Source organism: Salmo salar, chromosome ssa19, assembly GCF_905237065.1.
Source record: "Salmo salar chromosome ssa19, Ssal_v3.1, whole genome shotgun sequence".
NCBI classification, from domain to species: Eukaryota; Metazoa; Chordata; class Actinopteri; order Salmoniformes; family Salmonidae; genus Salmo; species Salmo salar.
Window position 1 is genome coordinate 34,772,851 of NC_059460.1, and position 26,278 is coordinate 34,799,128.

At 45.7% G+C, this 26,278-nt stretch overlaps 1 protein-coding gene across 2 annotated transcripts in view; it reads left to right on the forward strand.

The window, feature by feature from the left end:
- Window positions 1-9,661: 9,661 nt before the first annotated feature.
- Window positions 9,662-26,278, forward strand: part of nid1a (nidogen 1a) — a 139,583-nt gene continuing 122,966 nt past the window's right edge. For both annotated transcript variants that reach the window (XM_045702246.1, XM_045702247.1), the window contains exons 1-5: window positions 9,662-9,965; window positions 21,488-21,703; window positions 22,030-22,122; window positions 22,309-22,538; window positions 25,804-26,120. In XM_045702246.1, the coding sequence (XP_045558202.1) occupies window positions 9,759-9,965; window positions 21,488-21,703; window positions 22,030-22,122; window positions 22,309-22,538; window positions 25,804-26,120 (1,063 nt within the window). In that variant the 5' untranslated portion in view covers window positions 9,662-9,758. The remainder of the gene's footprint in view (window positions 9,966-21,487; window positions 21,704-22,029; window positions 22,123-22,308; window positions 22,539-25,803; window positions 26,121-26,278) is intronic.

Sequence of the window (26,278 nt, forward strand, 5' to 3'; positions counted from 1 at the left end):
AAGTGTTCAGCAGTTTAATGGAAAAGATCTAGTATTATTCTTGGAGCTGAAACATATTTGGATTGTCTCCCTGAGATAATAACATATCGATATAATATCAATCAATCAAATGTATTTATAAAGCCATTTTTACATCAGGTGATATATAGAAACCCAGCCAAAAACCCCAAACAGCAAGCAATGCAGATGTAGAAACGCGGTGGCAAGGAAAAACTCCCAAGAAAGAAAGGCAGGAATCTAGGAAGAAACCTAGAGAGGAACCAGGCTCTGAGGGGTTGCCAGTCCTCTTCTGGCTATACCAGGTGGACTAGATTATAACAGTACCTGGCCAGATGTTCAAATGTTCATAGATGACCAGCAGGGTCAAATAATAATAACCACAGTGGTTGTAGAGGGTGCAACAGGTCAGTACCTCAGGAGTAAAGATCTATTGGCTTTTCAAAGCTGAGCATTCAGAGTTCGAGACAGCAGGTGCGGTATAGAGACAGAGTCGAAAACAGCAGGTTCGGGACAGGTAGCACGTCAGGGTTCCATAGCTACAAGCAGAACGGTTGAAACTGGAGCAGCAGCATGACCAGGTGGACTGGGGACAGCAAGGAGTCATCAGGCAATCAGGTATTCCTGAAGCATGGTCCCAGGGCTTAGGTCCCCCGGGAGGGGAGGGAGAGGGAGAGAGAGTGAATTAGAGGGAGCACACTTAAATTCACACAGGACACCTGATAAGACAGGAGAATTACACCAGATATAACAGACTGACCCTAGCCCCCCGACACAAACTATTACAGCATAAATACTGGAGGCTGAGGCAGGATAAAACCCCACCCACTTTGCCAAGGCACAGCCCCCACACCACTAGAGGGATGTCTTCAACCACCAACTTACCATCCTGAGACAAGGCTGAGTATAGCCCACGAAGATCTCCCCCACGACACGAACCCGAGGAGGGCGCCAGCCCGGACAGGAAGATCACGTCAGTGACTCAGCCCACTCAAGTGACGCACCCCTCCTAGGGACAGCATGGAAGAGCACCAGTAAGCCAGTGACTCAGCCCCTGTAATAGGGTCAGAGGCAGAGAATCCCAGTGGAGAGAGGGGAACCGGCCAGGCAGAGACAGCAAGAGCGGTTCGTCGCTCCAGTGCCTTTCCATTCACCTTCACACCCCTGGGCCAGAGTATACTCAACTATAGGACCTACTGAAGAGATGAGTCTTCAATAAAGACTTAAAGGTCGAGACCGAGTCTGCGTCACTCACATGGATAGGCAGACCATTCCAGTCGAGATTCTAGCAGCCGTATTTAGCACTAACTGAAGTTTATTTAGTGCTTTATCCGGGTAGCCGGAAAGTAGAGCATTGCAGTAGTCTAATCTAGAAGTGACAAAAGCATGGATTAGCTTTTCTGCATAAATTTTTGCAATGTTACTTAGATGGAAAAAAAGCTGTCCTTGAAACAGTCTTGATATGTTCGTCAAAAGAGAGATCAGGGTCCAGAGTAACGCCGAGGTCCTTCAGTTTTATTTGAGACGACTGTACAACCATCAAGATTAATTGTCAGATCCAACAGAAGATCTCTTTGTTTCTTGGGACCTAGAACAACCATCTCTGTTTTGTCCGAGTTTAAAAGTAAAACGTTTGCCACAACCCACTTCCTTATGTCTGAAACACAGGCTTCCATGGAGGGCAATTTTGTGGCTTCACCATGTTTCATCGAAATGTACAACTGTGTGTCAACCGCATAGCAGTGAAATTTAACATTATGTTTCCGAATGACATCACCAAGAGGTAAAATATATAGTGAAAACAATAGTGGTCCTAAAATGGAACCTTGAGGAACATCGAAACTTACAATTGATTTGAACAAACCATCCACAGTGACAAATATCTTTCCGACAGATAAGATCTAAACCAGGCCAGAACTTGTCCGAGTAGACCAAATTGAGTTTCCAGTCTCTCCTAAAGAATGTGGTGATCGATGGTATCAAAAGCAGCACTAAGGTCTAGGACCACGAGGACAGATGCAGAACCTTGGTCTGACGCCATTAAAAAGTAATTTACCACCTTCACAAGTGTAGTCTCAGTGCTATGATGGGGTCTAAAACCAGACTGGAGCGTTTCGTATATATTGTTTGTCTTCAGGAAGGCAGTGAGTTGCTGTGCAACAGCTTTTTCAATTTATTTTGAGAGGAATGGGAGATTTGATATAGGCCAATAGTTTTTTATATTTTCTGGATCAATGTTTGGCTTTTTCAAGAGAGGCTTTATTACTGCCACTTTTAGTGAGTTGGGTACACATCCGGTGGATAGAGAGCTGTTTATTATGTTCAGCATAGGAGGGCCAAGCACAGGAAGCAGCTCTTTCAGTAGTTTAGTTGGAATAGGGTCCAGTATGCAGCTTGAAGGTTTAGAGGCCATTACTATTTTCATGAATGTGTCAAGAAATAAAAACATTAAGATCCACAATATTTATTCCACTGGACAAAACTAGGTCCAGAGTATGACTGTGACAGTGAGTAGGTCCAGAGACATGTTGGACAAAACCCACTGGGTTGATGATGACTCCGAAAGCCTTTTGGAGTGGGTCTGTGGACTTTTCCATGTGAATATTAAAGTCACCCAACATTTCAATATTATCTGCCATGACTACAATGTCCGATAGGAATTCAGGGAACTCAGTGAGGAACGCTGTATATGGCCCAGGAGGCCTGTAAACAGTAGCTATAAAAAGTGATTGAGTAGGCTGCATAGATTTCATGACTTGAAGTTCAAAAGAATAAAACGCAATCATAAAAAAAAAATGATATTATAAATGTTAGCAACACCTCCACGTTTGCGGGATGGGCGGGGGATATGGTCACTAGTGTAACCAGGAGGAGAGACCTCATTTAACACAGTAAATTCATCAGGCTTAAGCCATGTTTCAGTCAGGCCAATCACATCAAGATTATGACCAGTGATTAGTTCATTGACGATAACTGCCTTGGAAGTGAGGGATCTAACATTAAGTAGCCCTATTTTGCGATGTGAGGTGTCACGATCTCTTTCAATAATGGCAGGAATGGAGGAGGTCTTTATTCCAGTGAGATTGCTAAGGCGAACACCGCCCTGTTTAGTTTTTCCCAACCTAGATCGAGGCACAGACACGGTCTCAATGGGGATAGCTGAGCTGACTACACTGACTATGCTAGTGGCAGACTCCAGGCTGGCTAACATTAGAGTGATAGTATTTCAGCAGTTTCTAGTGTTTCTTTCTGAGAATGAAATCCATAAAAAAAAAGGAGATGTCAAAGACCTCTTTAGAAAGTTAATTACATTACCAACTTTATGCACTGGAATGTAAGAGTACGAGAAGGTATGAGTACTATAAAACTCATAATGAACTTTGTTGGCTATTGTGTGATCTCTCCACTAGTCCAAAGCATCATTTGGGTCCGTAAACAGAGAAATGCTTGTTCCAGCGCCAATTAAAGGCCCACTCTGTAATATAAAGATCCACTTCTTGATAGAAAGTCTGCCACACGCTAAACCCACCCATTAGGCCCCAACAAGGGTCAATGAGGCTCAAGTTCAACCAATCAGAAGACTCATTATCCCAGCAGGGTAGAGGTTGATACCCACTGCAGTGATTAGCATATGGCCCGCCTGCATGCTACGGTGACACAGCGGGTCAGCGGCAAGCCTCAAATGATCAGCGTACGCTACACTGAATTTGGGTGTGACAAATGGCACCCTATTCCCTATATAGTGCACTACTTTAGACCAGAGCCCTATTCCCTCTATATAGTGCACTACTTTAGACCAGAACCCTATGGCACCCTATTCCCTATATAGTGCACTACTTTAGACCAGAGCCCTATTCTCTATATAGTGCACTACTTTAGACCAGAGCCCTATGGCACCCTATATAGTGCACTACTTTAGACCAGAGCCCTATGGCACCCTATTCCCTATATAGTGCACTACTTTAGACCAGAGCCCTATTCTCTATATAGTGCACTACTTTAGACCAGAGCCCTATGGCACCATATTTCCTGTATAGTGCACTACTTTAGACCAGAGCCCTATGGCACCCTATTCCCTATATAGTGCACTACTTTTGACCAGAGCCCTATGGAACCCTATGCCCTACATAGTGCACTACTTTAGACCAGAACCCTATGGTAGTGCACTACATAGGGAATTGGATGCAGGTGTTTGGTGCCCTCTGGCATTAGTCCAGGTGTTTGGTGCCCTCTGGCATTAGTCCAGGAGTTTGGTGCCCTCTGGCATTAGTCCAGGTGTTTGGTGCCCTCTGGCATTAGTCCAGGTGTTTGGTGCCCTCGTGAAGACATTATGGAGACAGTTGGTTTAGGCCACACACTGGCCTATATTTACCAGAATTATTGTCTAGCCTACAACACCTCACTGCAATGAATACTAGTTTTTTTTCTTAGTACAACATTCTACTCTAGACTGTAAACTGCTGTGAAAATGTCAATTAAATTCACTGCGCGAAAGAACCCTGTGATTTGAATGTTTTGTTCCATTTGGATCAGTTGTGTCTCTACTCTCGAAATTTATGAGGTCTAGAAAGAGCACATACTGAATGCGCTGTCTTTTACAGATCATCATCATTCTCTCAAATCATCCTATAACAATGTGGCCACATATACTACTACCAGCAGGCCCAGTTAATCAGGAAAGCTTAACACGCACCCTGCTTAACGTATTACCTTTTATCAAATCAAATCAAATCAAATGTATTTTTATATAGCCCTTCGTACATCAGCTGATATTCTCAAAGTGCTGTACAGAAACCCAGCCTAAAACCCCAAACAGCAAGCAAAGCATGTGAAAGAAGCACGGTGGCTAGGAAAAACTCCCTAGGAAAAACTCCCTAGAAAGGCCAAAAACCTAGGAAGAAACCTAGAGAGGAACCAGGCTATGAGGGGTGGCCAGTCCTCTTCTGGCTGTGCAGGGTGGATATTATAACAGAACATGGTCAAGATGTTAAAATGTTAAAATGTTCATAAATGACCAGCATGGTCAAATAATAATAATCATAGTAGTTGTCGAGGGTGCAACAAGCACGTCCGGTGAACAGGTCAGGGTTCCATTTTATGCGTGGCATAACACAACCAGTCATATGAGCCTATAAAATCTGCAATGCGGAGAGCGCGGACTGAATCAAAGAATCCACATTCGGAAAATTGTCAAACCAAGCTTTCGATAATGGGTTGGGAGGGATGTATTTCCTGTTTGTCGAGATGTACATATTCTATTTGATTGCGGTGTTGAAAACACAAACCAATGTATTGAAATGCACTAAGTCGGTAATCAGTACTGTCACGTCCTGATCAATATAAGTTGTTATTTTCTATGGTAGAGTGGTCAGGGCGTAACAGGGGGTGTTTTTGTGTTCGTTCTATGTTTTCTCTTTCTATGTTGTAGTTCTAGTTTGTCTATTTCTAGGTTGGGGTTTATTGGGTTGACCTTCAATTGGAGGCAGCTGGTCCTCGTTGCCTCTAATTGGATGTCATATTTAGTAGGTGTGTTTCTGCATGTTGTTTGTGGGTGATTATATTTTGAGTAGTGTGTTTTTTTTCCCCCCTCTCTGTGTCACGGTTTGTTGTTTTCTGGTTAGTTTAAGTATTTATGTATTGCATCACGTTTCACTATTAAATAAAGATGTGGAACTACGAAAACGCTGCGCCTTGGTCTGCTCCTTATCACAGCCGTGACAAGTACGCAGTTAGGTTTTCATTATTGGTTGTGTGGTGCATTGGCAAATAAAGCTGTCGGTGGACAATTCGTTGCATATATTTTATATAATTAAAATCTGATTTCTCCCTAGCTGATCAGTGTCTGCAGCCAGATCAGATCAGAGTGTAATTATACAGGCAGGGAGAGTGAGCTCATCTGCGGCCAGCGGACCCTCAGGCTTCTAGCCCGTAGGCCTGCGTGGCATCAACTGAGTCACAAAACCATGCTGAAGTTGCGAAATCGATATCCTGGTTCATAGACAAAGGATCGCTACAGTTATTGTTATTTGTGGTCGTAATCATTCTATTTCAGTTACTTCAATGAGCGGGAAGGGTGAGCATTTATGTTTACAGTACAAGGGGAATATCCAGTTCTACACTGTCCCACTGTCCTACCCTGTCAACTCTGACAATCACAACCAGGGCCTGTTCTACACTGTCCTACCCTGTCAACTCTGACAGTCACAACCAGGGCCGTTTCTACACTGTCCTACCCTGTCAACTCTGACAGTCACAACCAGGGCCAGTTCTGCACTGTCCTACCCTGTCTACTCTGACAGTCACAACCAGGGCCAGTTCTACACTGTCCTACCCTGTCAACCCTTACAGTCACAACCAGGGCCGTTTCTACACTGTCCTACCCTGTCAACTCTGACACTCACAACCAGGTCCAGTTCTACACTGTCCTACCCTGTCAACTCTGACAGTCACAACCAGGGCCGTTTCTACACTGTCCCACTGTCTTACCCTGTCACTCTATAACAGTCACAACCAGGGCCAGTTCTACACTTCCCTACCCTGTCAACTCTGACAGTCACAACCAGGGCTGTTTCTACACCGCCCTACCCTGTCAACTCTGACAGTCACAACCAGGGCCGTTTCTACACTGTCCTACCCTGTCAACTCTGACAGTCACAACCAGGGCCGTTTCTACACTGTCCCACTGTCACTCTATAACAGTCACAACCAGGGCCAGTTCTACACTTCCCTACCCTGTCAACTCTGACAGTCACAACCAGGGCTGTTTCTACACTGCCCTACCCTGTCAACTCTGACAGTCACAACCAGGGCCGTTTCTACACTGTCCTACCCTGTCAACTCTGACAGTCACAACCAGTGCCAGTTCTGCACTGTCCTACCCTGTCTACTCTGACAGTCACAACCAGGGCCAGTTCTGCACTGTCCTACCGTGTCAACTCTGACAGTCACAACCAGGGCCGTTTCTACACTCTCCTACCCTGTCAACCCTGACAGTCACAACCAGGTCAGTTTCTGCATACTGTAAGTAACATAAGAGGTTCTTAGGGCCCCCGGCCTCTAGGGGGACCCAAGAAAACAGTTTTCTGGTGTGTTTTTTTTGGATCTCAGTCGGGTCTCAAATTACTGTTGAGAAAAAGAATATACACCAGGTGTAATTTCGACATTTTGTTTCTCTCTTGTCAAGCTGATCCTAACTGAAATAGGCCAATGTCTATTTTGCCCTGTTTATCAAAAGTGTTGGAAAAACGTGTCAATAATCAACTGACTGGCTTTCTTGATCAAATCAAATCAATCAAATCAAATTTATTTTTATATAGCCCTTCGTACATCAGCTGATATTCTCAATGTGCTGTACAGAAACCCAGCCTAAAACTCCAAACAGCAAGCAAAGCATGTGAAAGAAGCACGGTGGCTAGGAAAAACTCCCTAGAAAGGCCAAAAACCTAGGAAGAAACCTAGAGAGGAACCAGGCTATGAGGGGTGGCCAGTCCTCTTCTGGCTGTGCAGGGTGGATATTATAACAGAACATGGTCAAGATGTTAAAATGTTAAAATGTTCATAAATGACCAGCATGGTCAAATAATAATAATCATAGTAGTTGTCGAGGGTGCAACAAGCACGTCCGGTGAACAGGTCAGGGTTCCATAGCCGCAGGCAGAACAGTTGAAACTGGAGCAGCAGCACGGCCAGGTGGACTGGGGACAGCAAGGAGTCATCATACCAGGTAGTCCTGAGGCATGGTCCTAGGGCTCAGGTCCTCCGAGAGAAAGACAGAAAGAGAGAAAGAGAGAATTGGAGAGAGCATATTTAAATACACACAGGACACCGGATAAGACAAGAGAAATACTCCAGATGTAACAGACTGACCCTAGCCCCCCGACACATAAACTACTGCAGCATAAATACTGGAGGCTGAGACAGGAGGGATCAGAAGACACTGTGGCCCCATCCGATGATACCCCCGGACAGGGCCAAACAGGCAGGATATGATGTCTATAGGATTCTCTCTAGTGTGCAATCTGGTTTCTGCTCAGGTTATGGATGTGTCACTGCAACCTTAACAGTCCTCAATGATGTCACCATTGCCCTTGATTCTAAGCAATGTTGTGCTGCTATTGACTTGGCCAAAGCTTTTGACACGGTAGACCATTCCATTTAGAGCTTGAGGTAGTCACCTCATACAAGTACTTGGGAGTATGGCTAGACGGTACACTGTCCTTCTCTCGGCACATATCAAAGCTGCAGGCTAAAGTTAAATCTAGACTTGGTTTCCTCTATCGTAATCATTCCTCTTTCACCCCAGCTGCCAAACTAACCCTGATTCACATGACCATCCTACCCATGCTAGATTACGGAGATGTAATTTATAGATCGGCAGGTAAGGGTGCTCTCGAGCGTCTAGATGTTCTTTACCATTCGGCCATCAGATTTGCCACCAATGCTCCTTATAGGACACATCACTGCACTCTGTACTCCTCTGTAAACTGGTAATCTCTGTATACCCGTCATGCTGCCATGTTCTGATGCTACCATGTTGTTCTTCTACCATGTTGTGTTGCTACCATATTGTTACTACCATGTTGTTGTCATGTGTTTCTACCTTGTTGTGCTGCTACCATGTTGTGTTTCTACCATGTTGTGCTGCTACCATATTGTTCTGCTACCATGTTGTTGTCATGTGTTGCTACCATGTTGTGCTTCTACCATGTTGTGTTGCTACCATGTTGTTGTCATGTTGGGGCGGCAGGGTAGCCTAGTGGTTAGAGTGTTGGGCTAATAACCGAAAGGTTGCAAGTTTGAATCCCCGAGCTGACAAGGAACAAATCTGTCGTTCTGCCCCTGAACAAGGCAGTTAACCCACTATTCCTAGGCCGTCATTGAAAATAAGAATTTGTTCTTAACTGACTTGCCTAGTTAAATAAAGGGTAAATAAATCAAATAAAAATGAATTACTGTCACTGACAGCCAGTTAATTAGTTATTCTCATTTAGATATCATATTGACATGCTGTAGTTCATTACAAAATGTGTGTCAGGACTTTCGGAAGGATCGTACCAATACGCAGCGTGATTGTAGTTCCACATCTTTTATTCAATAGTGAAAACTAAATGCAATGAACAATAAACTGGGAATACAAAATAAGAAAGCCGTGACGCAGAGCAGGCATACACTACTCATAAAATTAATCACCCACAAAACACCAGTGGGACAAACATCAACTTAAATATGGCCTCCAATTAGAGACAACGACAAACAGCTGCCTCTAATTGGAGGTCATGCCAAACAAAACTAATCTAGAAATACAAAAACTAGAAACTAAACATACAAATACAAAAACAGACAAACACCCCCTGTCACGCCCTGACCTACTCTACCCTAGAAAATAACTTACTATGGTCAGGACATGACAATGTGTAGAATTGCAGGAAATTAGCTGTAATAAATAAAAAATAAAATCTCTCTACACCCATGGCAAAATAGGTCGAATTGCATGAAATTTCCGGTAAAACGGCACATTTCTTCTCTACTCCCCATGGCAAAATGTGTAGAATTGCAGGAAATTAACTTTTTTTTTTTCCTCAACCGTCAAGAGGGGTGCCACTAAAATCTTGCTTAGGGCCCTCAAAAAGGGTAGAGCCGGCCCTGGACACAACTCTCTCTCTTTGTGCTTAATCTGCTGTGGGGCTAGTTCAGTGCAACAGTCTATTTGCATCTGCGCTACCCTCTGACTGCTCCACTCCGCGGTCTGTGAAGCATTAATCATGGGACAGCAGGGGCAAGGATGGCTGTTCTACGCGACCCTTACTCTGGGGCTGGCAGTGTCTGTGCATGGTCTGACCCGGGCAGAGTTCTTCCCGTTCGGCAAAACCACTGGAGACCACGTTCTGGAACAGGGGAATGACCTGTCGCAACAACTAGCGCTGGATAAACCCGTTTTATTCTACGATGGAAAGTTCGATAAAATCTATGTAAGTTCACTTTCATGTTACTATAATGTGTATGATTGAGTAGCCACCTAAACAGACTACAGAAAAAAGTTGCATGGAGAGAATTCGGTTATAAAATGTGCGCATTTATTAGCGTGTTGAGTATGCACCCACGGAATGAATGATTTACATGGTACCATTAACCCATAAACATGGGTTCAACATGCTGTCGATTTGACCGATAGTATTCCTTTTTTTACTTGTATAAAATGAAATATCATGTTCTACATGGATATTCATGAGGTATTTATACATATTTGTACGAGGCACATAGCTAGAACTTTGGCAAGCAACACTTTGGCAAATCCTCATACAATATTAATTTGTACAGTGTCTTCAGAAAGTATTCATACCCGTTTACTTATTCCACATTTTGTTGTTACATCCTGAATTCAAAATGATTTTTTTTCGCCAACCTACACACAATACCCCATAATGACAAAATGAAATCATGTTTTTCGACATTTTTTGCAAATGTATTGAACATGAAATACAGAAATCTCTCAGTTACATAAGTATCCACACCCCTGAATCAATAATTTGTAGAAGCACACATTTGGCAGCGATTACAGCAGTGAGTCTTTCTGGGTAAGGCTCTAAGAGCTGTGAGTCTTTCTGGGTAAGGCTCTAAGAGCTGTGAGTCTTTCTGGGTAAGGCTCTAAGGCTCTAAGAGCTGTGAATCTTTCTGGGTAAGTCTCCAAGAGCTGTGAGTCTTTCTGGGTAAGGCTCTAAGAGCTTTGAGTCTTTCTGGGTAAGGCTCTAAGAGCTGTGAGTCTTTCTGGGTAAGGCTCTAAGAGCTGTGAGTCTTTCTGGGTAAGGCTCTAAGAGCTGTGAGTCTTTCTGGGTAAGGCTCTAAGAGCTGTGAGTCTTTCTGTGTAAGGCTCTAAGAGCTGTGAGTCTTTCTGGGTAAGGCTCTAAGAGCTGTGAGTCTTTCTGGGTAAGGCTCTAAGAGCTGTGAGTCTTTCTGGGTAAGTCTCTAAGAGCTTTCCACACCTGAATTGTGCAACATTTGCCCATTTATTCTTTTCAAAATTCTTCAAGCTCTGTCAAATTGGTTGTTGATCATTGCTAGAGAACCATTTTCAGGTCTTGCCATAGATTTTCAAGTAGATTTTAGTCAAAACTGTAACTCAGCCACTAAGGAACATTCACTGGCTTCTTGGTAAGCAACTCCCGTGTAGATTTGGCCTTGTGTTTTAGGTTATTGTCCTGCTGAAAGGTGAACTAATCTCCCAGTATCTGGTGGAAAGCAGACTGAACTAGGTTTTCCTCTAGGATTTTGCCTGTGCTTAGCTCCATTCCGTTAATTTTTTATCCTGAAAAACTCCCCAGTCCTTAATGATTACAAGCATACCCATAACATGATGCAGCCACCACTATGTTTGAAAATATGAAGAGTGGTACTCAGTAATGTGTTGTATTGGATTTGCCGCAAACATAACACTTTATATTCAGGACAAAAAGTGAATTGCTTTTCCACATTTGTTGCAGTATTACTTTACTGCCTTGTTGCAAACAGGATGCATGTTTTGGAGAAAAAAAATTATCCATCCTCAATTTTCTCCTATCACATTAAACTCTGTAACGTTGGCCTCATGGTGAAATCCCTGAGCGGTTTCCTTCCTCTCCGGCAACTGAGTTAGGAAGGAAGCCTGTATCTTTGTAGTGACTGGGTGTATTGATACACCATCCAACGTGTAATTAATAACTTCACCATGCTCAAATGGATATTCAATGTCAATGTTTTTTTGTTTTTTTTTGTACCCATCTACCAATAGGTGCCCTTCTTTGAGGCATTGGAAAACCTCCCTGGTCTTTGTGGTTGAATCTGTGTTTGAAAATCACTGCTCGACTGAGGGACCTTATTAGCTTGTCATAATAGTCCCATGTAGCTAAGTTGATCCAGTATGGAAATGCACTCACTACTAAGTCACTCTGGATAAGACCGTCCGCTAAATGACTAAAATGTAAATTAAAAAAATAAAAATAAAGGTATTGAATACGTATTGATTAATTAATAATTGATTTAAGACATTTCAGCTTTTCATTTTTTATTAATTTGTAAAAAAAAACGATTCCACTTTGATGGAAATGTAATCCATTTTAAATTCAGTCTGTAATGTGGAATAAGTCAAGCAGTGTGAATACTTTCTGAAGGCGCTGTACATGAGGAGTCGATGCAGGTCGAGGGTTTAGATCCTTTACATAGTCAATACTTTGTATCAGTTGGATTGTGGAATGTGTGTGACCCCAAAACATTCCTCTAGGTTCCTCAGCGGCTGTTATTGACCTAGAGCCAAAGTCCTGCAAGAATTTTGTTGTGAAATATCTGCCTGCAACCCACCCACCACACACACACACACTCACTCTCTCTTTCTCAGCCATGAGACACCCCCTCAGTGGAAATAGAGAGTGTATCCAGCTAGCGTATCTGAAGTCATTCTGGGTCAAAACACTGCTCTAATTTTAACACCATGTGCCCAGTGTGTGTACAGGGCCGGCCCTAGGCATAAGCAACAGAAGCGGTCGCTTGGGGTCCTCGGCCGCTAGGGGTCCTCGGGCCGCTCGGGGTCCTCGGGCCGCTCGGGGGCCTCGGCCCGCTCGGGGTCCTCGGCCGCTCGGGGTCCTCGGCCGCTAGGGGTCCTCGGCTACTTGCAATACTTTCAATCAGTTGGATTGTGGAATGTGTGCGTGTGTGATCCCAAAACATTCCAGGTTCCTCAGGGGCTGTTATTGACCTAGAGCCAAAGTCCAGCAAGAATTTTGTTGTGAAATATCTGCCTGCAACACCCCTCCACACACACACACCCACACTCTCTCTCTTTCTCAGCCATGAGACACCCCCTCAGTGGAAATACAGAGTGTATCCAGCTAGCGTATCTGAAGTCATTCTGGGTCAAAATACTGCTCTAACTTTAACACCATGTGCCCATTGTGTGTGTGTGTGTGTGTGTGTGTGTGTGTGTGTGTGTGTGTGTGTGTGTGTGTGTGTGTGTGTGTGTGTGTGTGTGTGTGTGTGTGTGTGTGTGTGTGTGTGCGCGTGCAGGGCCGGTCCTAAGCATAAGCAACAGAAGCGGTCACTAGGGGTCCTCATCCGCTAGGGGTCCTCATCCGCTAGGGGTCCTCGGTCGAGTAGCAGCAGCGTAAAAAAAATGGGGGGTGGGTCAATGCAAATAGTCTGTGTAGCCATTAGCTGTTCAGCAGTCTTATGGCTTGGGGGTAGAAGCTGTTTTTAGGGCCTTCCTCTGACACTGCCTGGTGTAGAGCTCCTGGATGGCAGGCAGCTTAGCCCCAGGGATGTACTGGGCCATACGCACTACCCTCTGTAGTGCCTTGCGGTCAGAGGCCGAGCAATTGCCATACCACAATTGCCATAGTGAAGAAGGAAAACAAACAGTGTATACAAAAACAAACAAATGACACTAAACAGTCTCATCAGGTGCAACATACACTAAACAGGAAATAACTACCCACAATTCCAATGACAAAACACCCCCTATACATAGGACCTTCAATCAGAGGCAACGAGGAACAGCTGCCTCCAATTGAAGGCCAAATAAATAAACTAAACATAGAACTAGAAAGACGAGAACATAGAAATATACTAACATAGACCATAGCCCAAAACCCCCGGAATGCTCTAAACCAACACCCCTCTACATAAACACATAGCCCAACAAACCCCGAACCACATGAAACAAACACCCCCTGCCACGTCCTGACCAAACTACAATAACAAATAACCCCTTTACTGGTCAGAACGTGACAGTACCCCAAAGGTGCAGACCCCGGATGCACCTTAAACAAAAACCACAAAAATAACCCCCCCCCCAAAAAAAAATCCCAAACTAAAGGGAGGGAAGGGGCCACCGTCACCGACGGTTCTTGTGCTACACCCCCCCTCCCCAACCCACCTACTATGGAGGTGGCTCAGGCTCCGGCCTTACTCCCCAACCTAACCTGTCCACCCCCGCTAAATACTTATTTAATGTTACCCCTCCCGAAGTCTCTGTGCGATGGCGCATCGCTGAAGACCTCGGGCTGATGCGCGTCGCTGGAGACCTCGGGCTGAAGGGCGACTCTGGCTGCGCCGATTCCGGACTGTAAGGCGACTCTCGCTGCGTCGGTTCCTGACTGTGGGCCGTCTCTCTCGGCTCCGGACTGTGGGCGTTCTCTCTCGGCTCCGGACTGTGGGCCGTCTCTCTCGGCTCCGGACTGTGGGCCGTCTCTCTCGGCTCCGGACTGTGGGCCGTCTCTCTCGGCTCCGGACTGTGGGCCGTCTCTCTCGGCTCCGGACTGTGGGCCGTCTCTCTCGGCTCCGGACTGTGGGCCGTCTCTCTCGGCTCCGGACTGTGGGCCGTCTCTCTCGTCTCCGGACTGTCGCCGGACGCTCTGGACGGGGCACTGTCGCCGGACGCTCTGGACGGGGCACTGTCGCCGTACGCTCTGGACGGGACACTGTCGCCGGAAGCTCTGGACGGGGCACTGTCGCCGGAAGCTCTGGACGGGGCACTGTCGCCGGAAGCTCTGGACGGGGCACTGTCGCCGGACGCTCTGGACGGGGCACTGTCGCCGGACGCTCTGGACGGGGCACTGTCGCCGGACGCTCTGGACGGGGCACTGTCGCCGGACGCTCTGGACGGGGCACTGTCGCCGGACGCTCTGGACGGGGCACTGTCGTCGGAAGCTCTGGACGAGGCACTGTCGTCGGAAGCTCTGGACGAGGCACTGTCGTCGGAATCTCTAGACGGGGACTGCGCACTGAAGGCCTGATGCGTGGGGCTGGCTTAGGACGCGCCAGACGAAGGACACGCACCACAGGGCTAGTGCGAGGAGCAGGAGTAGGACGAGCTGGACTGGGCTGACGCACTGGAGGCCTGGTGCGTGGTGCTGGCTTTGGAGACGCCAGACCTGAAACACGCACCTCAGGGCTAGTGCGAGGAGTGGAACTGGATACACCGGGCCATGGGTAAGCACTGGAGGTCTGGAGCGCACCTCCTGCACAACCCGTCCTGGCTGGATGGTCATAGTAGCCCTGTACGAGCAGAGTGCTGGCACAGGGCGAACTGGGCTGTGCAGAGGCCTGATGGTTGCCGTGCGTAGAGCAGGCATAGGGTAGCCTGGGCCTAGGAGGCGCACTGGTGGCCAGATGCGCTGCGCAGGCATCCTCCTTCCAGGCTGGATGCCCACTCTAGCACGGCACTTGCGAGGAGCTGAGATCGCTCGCACCGGACTGTGCGTGCACATGGGTGAGATCGTGCGCACTTCCGCATACTCCGGCACTCTTCTGATCCGCTGCTCCCTATAATATGCACGGGGAGTTGCCTTAGGGCTCACCCTTGGCCCAGCCAAACTACCCGTATGCCCCCCCCCCCAAAAAGAATCTTGGGGGTGCCTCTCGTGCTTCCTACGTTGGGCCCGCTCCTCGCTCCACTATCGCCGTTCCTCCCTTGCTGTCTCCATCTGTCTCCATGGCAGGGTCTTGTCCCCTGCCATTACCTCCTCCCATGTCCAAGATGTCACCCACTCCCTTCTCTCCCTGGCCCAGGATCCTTGCTCCTCCTGGGCCCACTGCTTGGTCCGTTGGTGGTGGGTAGTTCTGTAACAGGTGTCGTATGAATTGGACCAAAATGCAGCGGGAACGTGTATACTCATCTTCTTTTTAATATACTGCTCAAAAAAATAAAGGGAACACTTAAACAACACAATGTAACTCCAAGTCAATCACACTTCTGTGAAATCAAACTGTCCACTTAGGAAGCAACACTGATTGACAATACATTTCACATGCTGTTGTGCAAATGGAATAGACAACAGGTGGAAATTATAGGCAATTAGCAAGACACCCCCAATAAAGGAGTGGTTTGGCAGGTGGTGACCACAGACCACTTCTCAGTTCTTATGCTTCCTGGCTGATGTTTTGGTCACTTTTGAATGCTGGCGGTGCTTTCACTCTAGTGGTAGCATGAGACGGAGTCTACAACCCACACAAGTGGCTCAGGTAGTGCAGCTCATCCAGGATGGCATATCAATGCGAGCTGTGGCAAGAAGGTTTGCTGTGTCTGTCATTGTAGTGTCCAGAGCATGGAGGCGCTACCAGGAGACAGGCCAGTACATCAGGAGACGTGGAGGAGGCCGTAGGAGGGCAACAACCCAGCAGCAGGACCGCTACCTCCGCCTTTGTGCAAGGAGGAGCAGGAGGAGCACTGCCAGAGCCCTGCAAAATGACCTCCAGCAGGCCACAAATGTGCATGTGTCTGCTCAAACGGTCAGAAACAGACTCCATGAGGGTGGTATGAGGGCCCGACGTCCACAGGTGGGGGTTGTGCTTACAGCCCAACACCGTGCAGGACGTTTGGCATTTGCCAGAGAACACCAAGATTGGCAAATTCGCCACTGGCGCCCTGTGCTCTTCACAGATGAAGCAGGTTCACACTGAGCACATGTGACAGACGTGACAGAGTCTGGAGACGCCGTGGAGAACGTTCTGCTGCCTGCAACATCCTCCAGCATGACCGGTTTGGCGGTGGGTCAGTCATGGTGTGGGGTGGCATTTCTTTGGGGGGCCGCACAGCCCTCCATGTGCTCGCCAGAGGTAGCCTGACTGCCATTAGGTACCGAGATGAGATCCTCAGACCCCTTGTGAGACCATTTGCTGGTGCGGTTGGCCCTGGGTTCCTCCTAATGCAAGACAATGCTAAACCTCATGTGGCTGGAGTGTGTCAGCAGTTCCTGCAAGAGGAAGGCATTGATGCTATGGACTGGCCCGCCCGTTCCCCAGACCTGAATCCAATTGAGCACATCTGGGACATCATGTCTCGCTCCATCCACCAACGCCACGTTGCACCACAGACTGTCCAGGAGTTGGCGGATGCTTTAGTCCAGGTCTGGGAGGAGATCCCTCAGGAGACCATCCGCCACCTCATCAGGAGCATGCCCAGGCGTTGTAGGGAGGTCATACAGGCACGTGGAGGCCACACACACTACTGAGCCTCATTTTGACTTGTTTTAAGGACATTACATTAAAGTTGGATCAGCCTGTAGTGTGGATTTCCACTTTAATTTTGAGTGTGACTTCAAATCCAGACCTCCATGGGTTGATAAATTGGATTTCCATTGATTATTTTTCTGTGATTTTTTTGTCAGCACATTCAACTATGTAAAGAAAAAAGTATTTAATAAGATTATTTATATCATTCAGATCTAGGATGTGTTGTTTAAGTGTTCCCTTTATTTTTTGGAGCAGTGTATAATGAAGAAGGAAAACAAACAACGTATACAAAAACAAACGAATGACACTTAACAGTCCCGTCAGGTGCAACATACACTAAACAGGAAATAACTACCCACAATTCCAATTACAAAACACCCCCTATACATAGGACATTCAATCAGAGGCAACGAGGAACAGCTGCCTCCAATTGAAGGCCAAATAAATAAACTAAACATAGAACTAGAAAGACTAGACTAGAACATAGAAATATACTAACATAGAACATAGCCCAAAAAACCCGGAACACTCTAAACCAACACCCCTCTACATAAACACATAGCCCAACAAACCCTGAACCACATAAAACAAACACCCCTTGCCACGTCCTGACCAAACTACAATAACAAATAACCCCTTTACTGGTCAGAACGTGACAGACCCAAGTTAAACAATTTAAAGGCAATGCTACCAAATACTAATTGAGTGTATGTAATCTTCTGACCCACTGGGAATGTGATGAAAGAAATAAAAGCTGAAATAATTCTCTCTACTATTATTCTGACATTTCATTTTCTTAAAATAAAGTGGTGATCCTAACTGACCTAAGACAGGGAACTTTTACCAGGATTAAATGTCAGGAATTGTGAAAAACTGAGTTTAAATGTATTTGGTAAAGGTGCATGTGAACTTCCCGACTTAAACTGTAGATTCCGTGCTTGTTTTCCACCTGATCTCATGTCCTTTCTGTGAGCTCCGTTGTTGTTGACCATTCTAATGTTAAACAGTCACAGTAAAGTCCTTATTGTTACCCAGAAATTATTTGATAATTGGGATAAAACAGCTGCATTGGACCTTTAAAATTACAATATTTTACATTTACATTTACATTTTAGTCATTTAGCAGACGCTCTTATCCAGAGCGACTTACAGTAGTGAATGCATACATTTCATACATTTCAGGTAGCTTTCACATGGCTGTGAATGAGCTGAGAGACAAAGCAAGAAGAGCATTCTATGCCATTAAAAGGAACATTAAAATCGAAATTCCAATTAGAATCTGGCTCAAAATGTTCCAATCGGTTATAGAACCAATTGCTCTATATGGCAGTGAAGTATGGGGTCCACTCTCTAATAATGAATTCACCAAATGGGACAAACATCCAATTGAAATAGTGCATGCAGAGTTTTGCAAGACTGTATTGCAAGTGTAAAGAAAAACTCAAAATAACGCATGTAGAGCAGAATTGGGCCGATTCCCCCTCCTCATTCGAACAGAAAAAGAGAAATTTTCTCTCCGCCCCATGGCAAAATGTGGAGAATTGCATGAAATTGACTTTAAAACTTCAGTATTTTCTCTCAGCTGTCAAGAAGGGGGCAACAAAAACATTTTGCCTGCAAGGTGTGTGGGCCCCCCAACCAAATCTGCCTTACGGACCCCAAAAGGCTAGGGCCGGCCCTGTGTGTTATAACTGTGTCCACCCCCACCATGGCCTTGCAGCAGTATTATAACTGTTGTGTCTCCTGATCACTCTGGTCAAAGCTCATGTTAATAAGACATAGTAAGCTCAGCTCCCCCAACCCAGGTGTGGACTCTGATAGCCTGTTCACATCAGAACCATGGTCCATACAGCCGTCCACATCAGAACCATGGTCCACACAGCCCGTCTACATCAGAACCATGGTCCACACAGCCTGTTCACACCAAAACCATGGTCCACACAGCCCGTCTACATCAGAACCATGGTCCACACAGCCCGTCCACATCAGAACCATGGTCCACACAGCCCGTCTACATCAGAACCATGGTACATACAGCCCGTCTACATCAGAACCATGGTCCACACAGCCCGTTTACATCAGAACCATGGTCCACACAGCCCGTCCACATCAGAACCATGGTCCACACAGCCCGTCCACATCAGAACCATGGTCCACACAGCCCGTCTACATCAGAACCATGGTCCACAGCCTGTCCACATCAGAACCGTGGTCCACGCAGCCCGTCCACATCAGAACCATGGTCCACATCAGAACCATTGTCCATACAGCCCGTCCACATCAGAACCATGGTCCACATCAGAACCATTGTCCACACAGCCTGTCCACATCAGAACCATGGTCCACAGCCCGTCCACATCAGAACCATGGTCCACAGCCCGTCCACATCAGAACCATGGTCCACATAATACAACACAACTAGAGCAGGCAATCATGTTATGAAGAGCAGAACCCTGAAGAGCAGAACCCTGGGAGAATAAAGAGCTGTAGAACAGAACCCTGGGAGAATAAAGAGCTGTAGAACAGAACCCTGGGAGAATAAAGAGCTGTAGAACAGGACCCTGGGAGAATAAAGAGCTGTAGAACAGGACCCTGGGAGAATAAAGAGCTGTAGGACAGGACCCTGGGAGAATAAAGAGCTGTAGAACAGGACCCTGGGAGAATAAAGAGCTGTAGAACAGGACCCTGGGAGAATAAAGAGCTATAGAATAGGACCCTGGGAGAATAAAGAGCTGTAGGACAGGACCCTGGGAGAATAAAGAGCTGTAGAACAGGACCCTGGGAGAATAAAAGAGCTGTAGAACAGAACCCTGGGAGAATAAATAACAGAACCCTGGGAGAATAAAGAGCTGTAGAACAGAACCCTGGGAGAATAAAGAACTGTAGAATAGAACCCTGGGAGAATAAAGAGCTGTAGAACAGAACCCTGGGAGAATAAAGAGCTGTAGAACACAACCCTGGTAGAATAAAGAGCTGTAGAACAGAACCCTGGTAGAATAAAGAGCTGTAGAACAGAACCCTGGGAGAATAAAGAGCTGTAGAACACAACCCTGGTAGAATAAAGAGCTGTAGAACAGAACCCTGGTAGAATAAAGAGCTGTAGAACAGAACCCTGGGAGAATAAAGAGCTGTAGAACAGAACCCTGGGAGAATAAAGAGCTGTTTGTTTCTGCAGTACAATAGAGGAGCGTTGAGCCAAATGTTATTCTGCATGCTGCCTTTGAGCTCAGTCAATTAACCAGTCTGCTGGAGCACCAGCCAAGCAGCTGCACACACGCAGCAGGAATTAGGACCATGAAAACATGAACCAAAAGCATCTCAATAGATTGATATCATTAGAGACGTGTGAATGATTACTGGGTCACTCAGGTGAATATCAGAGGCCTTGACCCCTATGTGGCTAAGCCCTTGGGGGGATTCTCCTTCTATAGCTAACACATGTCGTTGTTTTAAAATTGTCATACTATGCATTATTTAGCTATATGATTTGGAATTGTATAACCCCTGTAGGTTTAAAGCTTTATATATTTTAAAATTACTTGATGAAATTGAATTTGCCCTTACTGCTATTAGCCCATAGAAATGCATTGAATAACACATTCATACATTGCAAAACAGATAGTTAAAAAAAAAATAGTTATATAGGCAAAATTATTATTCTTAAATCTTGATGATGAATCAGGACTATAGGCTAATAAAGACAATGCAACTGCCTGTTTTACAAACAGTAATGACATGGGGGGTCATTCATAGTCTGACATGGGGGGTCATTCATAGTCTGACATGGGGGGGCATTCATAGTCTGACATGGGGGGGGCATTCATAGTCTGTCATGGGGGGGGGCATTCATAGTCTGACATGGGGGGGCATTCATAGTCTGACATGGGGGGGGCATTCATAGTCTGACATGGGGGGCATTCATAGTCTGACATGGGGGGCATTCATAGTCTGACATGGGGGGGCATTCATAGTCTGACATGGGGGGGCATTCATAGTCTGACATGGGGGGGCATTCATAGTCTGACATGGGGGGCATTCATAGTCTGACATGGGGGGCATTCATAGTCTGACATGGGGGGGCATTCATAGTCTGACATGGGGGGGCATTCATAGTCTGACATGGGGGGGCATTCATAGTCTGACATGGGGGGGCATTCATAGTCTGACATGGGGGGACATTCATAGTCTGACATGGGGGGGCCATTCATAGTCTGACATGGGGGGGCATTCATAGTCTGACATGGGGGGGGCATTCATAGTCTGACATGGGGGGGGGCATTCATAGTCTGACTCTGTAAGCTACTCTGTTCTAATTCTGTGGGGATAGGAGTGCAGCCAGGTCCAGGCCTGCTGCAGACCCTCTGCTGTTGTTAGCCTGGGTTGATGTTAATGGCCTCTCCTGTTGCATGTGGGCTGTTAGCTCCAGACCCTCTCCTGATGCAGACCCTGTCTGGCTATGTCAGTCAACCTGTGTTGTTTCTGATTGACAGTTTGTGTTTGTTCTACATTTCAGATCAACACCAATGGGTTCGTTGCCATGTCAGAGCCCAGTGCTGAGTCCACATACCTTGGTAAGATGCCCGCCGGGTTCGGCATGATCGCGGCCCTGCACGGCGACCTGGATACTGGTGATGGCGTGGGTAAGGTGTACTACCGTCAGGACGCCAGCCCAGCCACCCTGCGGCAGGCTGCGGAGCAGATCAATAGGGCTTTTCCAGAGGATGATGAGGTGAGAGAGAGAGAGAGAGAGAGAGAGAGAGAGAGAGAGAGAGAGAGAGAGAGAGAGAATGTACAGAGAGAGAGAATGTACAGAGAGAGAGAGAGAATGTACAGAGAGAGAGAGAATGTACAGAGAGAGAATGTACAGAGAGAGAATGTACAGAGAGAGAGAGAACATTTGTTTTACTTTAACCAAGACATTGTACAACTGGCAATAAGCTGAATTGCGAGTACAATTTACATTGTAAAAATATTTCACTAAAACACAAAACAAAATACATACTTTTAGTCTTAAGCACTGAATGAATTAAAGTAGCCGTTACTTGTTTTAACGAGGTGGAGCCGGAACACACTGTGGTCGTCACCTGGGTAGATGTGGCTTCCAGCCAACACCATGACCACAGCAGAGGAGACGGACTGGAGAAACAGGTGAGGTCGGAATTACCAGTCAATCAATCAAGTTAATGTATTAATGTGGAAAGAGAGGTTACAAAATGCTTTAGAGTAACCCGATCTGGACCCCAAAGAGCAAGCAGAATCAGTGAGTGACATTCTTGTGTCTGAATCCAGCAATGTAACCGTGTTGTAACTCTCTTGTAACCTCTCTTTCAACAGAGGAATAGCTTCCAGCTGGTGATAGCATCAGCTGAGACTACCTCCTATGCCATCCTGCTCTACCCCAGGAAGGGGATGCAGTTTGCCTCCACAGCTGTAGGAGGCAGTAGTCAGGCCATGCAGGCGGGCTTCAGTAAAGGGCTGGTCAACTACCTGGTGTTCAGCACCCGACAGGGACCGTACTACCGCATCACCACTGAGAGGGAGACCTCTGTCAGGGCGCTAGCAGAGTAAGTACTAGACTTTTTATTTTAAAAATAACAGGGAAGACATATTGAGACCTACAGTGGCTTGCGAAAGTATTCACCCCCCCTTGGGATTTTTCCTATTTTGTTGCCTTACAACCTGGAATTAAAATATATTTTTGGGGGGGTTTGTATCATTTGATTTACCCAACATGCCTACCACTTTGAAGATGCAACATATTTTTTATTGTGAAACAAACACAAAATAAGACAAAAAAAAACAGAACTTGAGCATGCATAACTATTCACCCCCCCAAACTCAATACTTTGTAGAGCCACCTTTTGCAGCAATTATAGCTGCAAGTCTCTTGGGATATGTTTCTATAAGCTTGGCACATCTAGCCACTGGGATTTCTGCCCATTCTTCAAGGCAAAACTGCTCCAGCTCCTTCAAGTTGGATGGGTTCCGCTGGTGTACAGCAATCTTTAAGTCATACCACAGACTCTCAATTGGATTGAGGTCTGGGCTTTGACTAGGCCATTCCAAGACATTTAAATGTTTCCCCTTAAACCACTCAAGTGTTGCTTTAGCAGTATGCTTAGGGTCATTGTCCTGCTGGAAGGTGAACCTCCGTCCCAGTCTCAAATCTCTGGAAGACAAACAGGTTTCCCTCAAGAATTTCCTTGTACTTAGCACCATCCAAAATTCCTTCAATTCTGACCAGTTTCCCAGTCCCTGCCAATGAAAAACATCCCCACAGCATGATGCTGCCACCACCATGCTGGTGTTCCCGGGGTAATGAGAGGTGTTGGGTTTGTGCCAGACATAGTGTTTTCCTTGATGGCCATAAAGCTCAATTTTTGTCTCATCTGACCAGAGTACCTTCTTCCATATATTTGGGGAGTCTCCCACATGCCTTTTGGTGAACACCAAACATGTTTACTTAATTTTGTCTGGACACTCTTCCGTAAAGCCCAGTTCTGTGGAGTGTAAGGCTTAAAGTGGTCCTATGGACAGATACTCCAATCTCCGCTGTGGAGCTTTTCAGCTCCTTCAGGGTTATCTTTGGTCTCCTTGTTGCCTCTCTGATTAATGCCCTCCTTGCCTGGTCCGTACGTTTTGGTGGGCGGCCCTCTCTTGGCAGGTTTGTTGTGGTGCCATATTCTTAAAAAAAAATGTATAATGGATTTAATGGTGCGCCGTGAGATGTTCAAAGTTTCGGATATTTGTTTATAACCCAACCCTGATCTGTACTTCTCCACAACTTTGTCCCTGACCTGTTTGGAGAGCTCCTTGGTCTTCATGGTGCCGCTTACTTGGTGGTGCCCCTTGCTTAGTGGTGTTGCAGACTCTGGGGCCTTTCAGAACAGGTGTATATATATACTGAGATCATGTGACAGATCATGTGACACTTAGATTGCACACAGGTGGACTTTATTTAACTAATTATGTGACTTCTGAAGGTAATTGGTTGCACCAGATCTTATTTAGGGGGTTCATAGCAAAGGGGGTGAATACATACAGTTGAAGTCGGAAGTTTACATACACCTATTTTTTTTCTGAGGTCTTGGCTGATTACTTTTGATTTTCCCATGATGTCAAGCAAAGAGGCACTGAGTTTGAAGGTAGGCCTTGAAATACATCCACAGGTACAAATTATGTAAATTAGCCTATTAGAAGCTTATAAAGCCATGACATAATTTTCTGGAATTTTCCAAGCTGTTTAAAGGCACAGTCAACTTAGTGTATGTAAACTTCTGACCCACTGGAATTGTGATACAGTGAATTATAAATGAAATAATCTGTCTGTAAACAATTGTTGGAAGAAATACTTGTGTCATGCACAAAGTAGATGTCCTAACCGACTTGCCAAAACTGTAGTTTGTTAACAAGAAATGTGTGGAGTGGTTGAAAAACTAGTTTTAATGACTCCAACCTAAATGTATGTAAACTTCCGACTTCAACTGTATGCACACACCACTTTTCTGTTTTTTATTTTTTAGAATTTTTTGAAATAAATCATTTTTTTCATTTCACTTCACCAATTTTGACTATTTTGTGTATGTCCATTACATGAAATCCAATTAAAAATCCATTTAAATTACAGGTTGTGATGCAACAAAATAGGAAAAACACCATGAGGGGTGAATATTCCAAATGCGCCCCGTATATACAATATAAATATACACATTATACAACAAATATATACGCTGAGTGTACAAAACATTAAGAACACCTGCTTTTTCCATGACATAGACTGACCAGGTGAATCCAGGGGAAAGTTCCCTTATTGATGTCACTTGTTAAATCCACTTCAATCAGTGTAAATGAAGGGGAGGAGACAGGTTAAAGAAGGATTTTTAAGCCTTGAGACAATTGATACATGGATTGTGTTTGTGTGTCACTCAGAGGGTGAATGGGCAAGACAAAAGATTTAAGTGCCTTTGGACGGGGTATGGTAGTAGGTGCCAGCACACACCGGTTTGTGTCAAGAACTGCAACGCTGCTGGGTTTTTCACAGTTTCCCGTGTGTATCAAGAATGGTCCACCACCCAAAGTACATCCAGCCAACTGGACATGACTGTTTGAAGTATTGGAGTCAACATGTGGCTCAATTGGTAGAGCATGGTGTTTGCAATGCCAGGGTTGTGGGTTCGATTCCCACGGGGGACCAGTATGGGGAAAAAATGTATGAAATGTATGCACTCACTACTGTAAGTCGCTCTGGATAAGAGCGTCTGCTAAATGACTAAAATGTAACATGAGCCAGCATACCCCGACGAATTGAGGCTGGGGGTGCAACCCAATGTTAGGAAGGGGTCCTTAATGTTTTATACACTCAGTATATACAGCATATATATAAATACACATTAAAATACCAAAACACAGTCATGGTAAGTACAAATAAAACATCACATATCACCCAGAAAAACAGTTACATTCCTCCACAAATAAGTCCCCAATCAATTGTTTAAATTGCCAGAACGGCACCAGAACATCGGGATGAAATGTATTTTAAAATGTTGTTCCAGCAATGAGGTGCTTTAAAACTAAAAGCAGATTTACCTAGCTGGATGGAAACCCTAGGAACCCCAAGAGTTAACCAATCCTGTGAACGGGTTTGGAACCACAAGAGTTATCCAACATTCTAACCACTAGGCTACCTGCTGCCCCACTTTGTTCCACCAATGTCTGTGAGGGAGGTCATGTTTGGTTTCCCACAGAAGTACAGAGATAATACTGCAGGATCAGGCAATTCCTTTTGGCAGTTCCTCTAGTGATCACTCTTCCTGCTTTATCTATCTCCAGGGAGACCAACTCAGGTAAGCGAGGCGTGTGGGTATACGAGATTGGGACTTCCCCTTACTTCACCAGCGTGGCCCCAGGAGAGGTGACAGACCTGCCCCCAGACACAGGCCTGGAGTCAAGGGTCTTGGAGGCTACCTCAAAGAGGTATCCTGGAGGAGGGCAACAGGGGACGTATTCTCCCTACGAACCGGAGGAGGAGGTGTACCGCAAGGAGCAGCCTCACCAGGGACCTCACCACGGGGGCCAGTTCACAGTCCACACGGTCCAGTACCAGCCTCAGGTGGTGGTAGTAGATGATGGAGACATCAACGTGGATGGTGGGTTCACATTGTATGGTAGCATGGGAAAAAATTACTTTCCTTTGAATTCTTGAACTTTCTTTTAAATTCTAGAACTTCGTTTTGAATTTTAGAACTGTGTTTTAAATTCTAGAACTTCGTTTTGAATTTTAGAACTTTTAAATATTATAACTTAT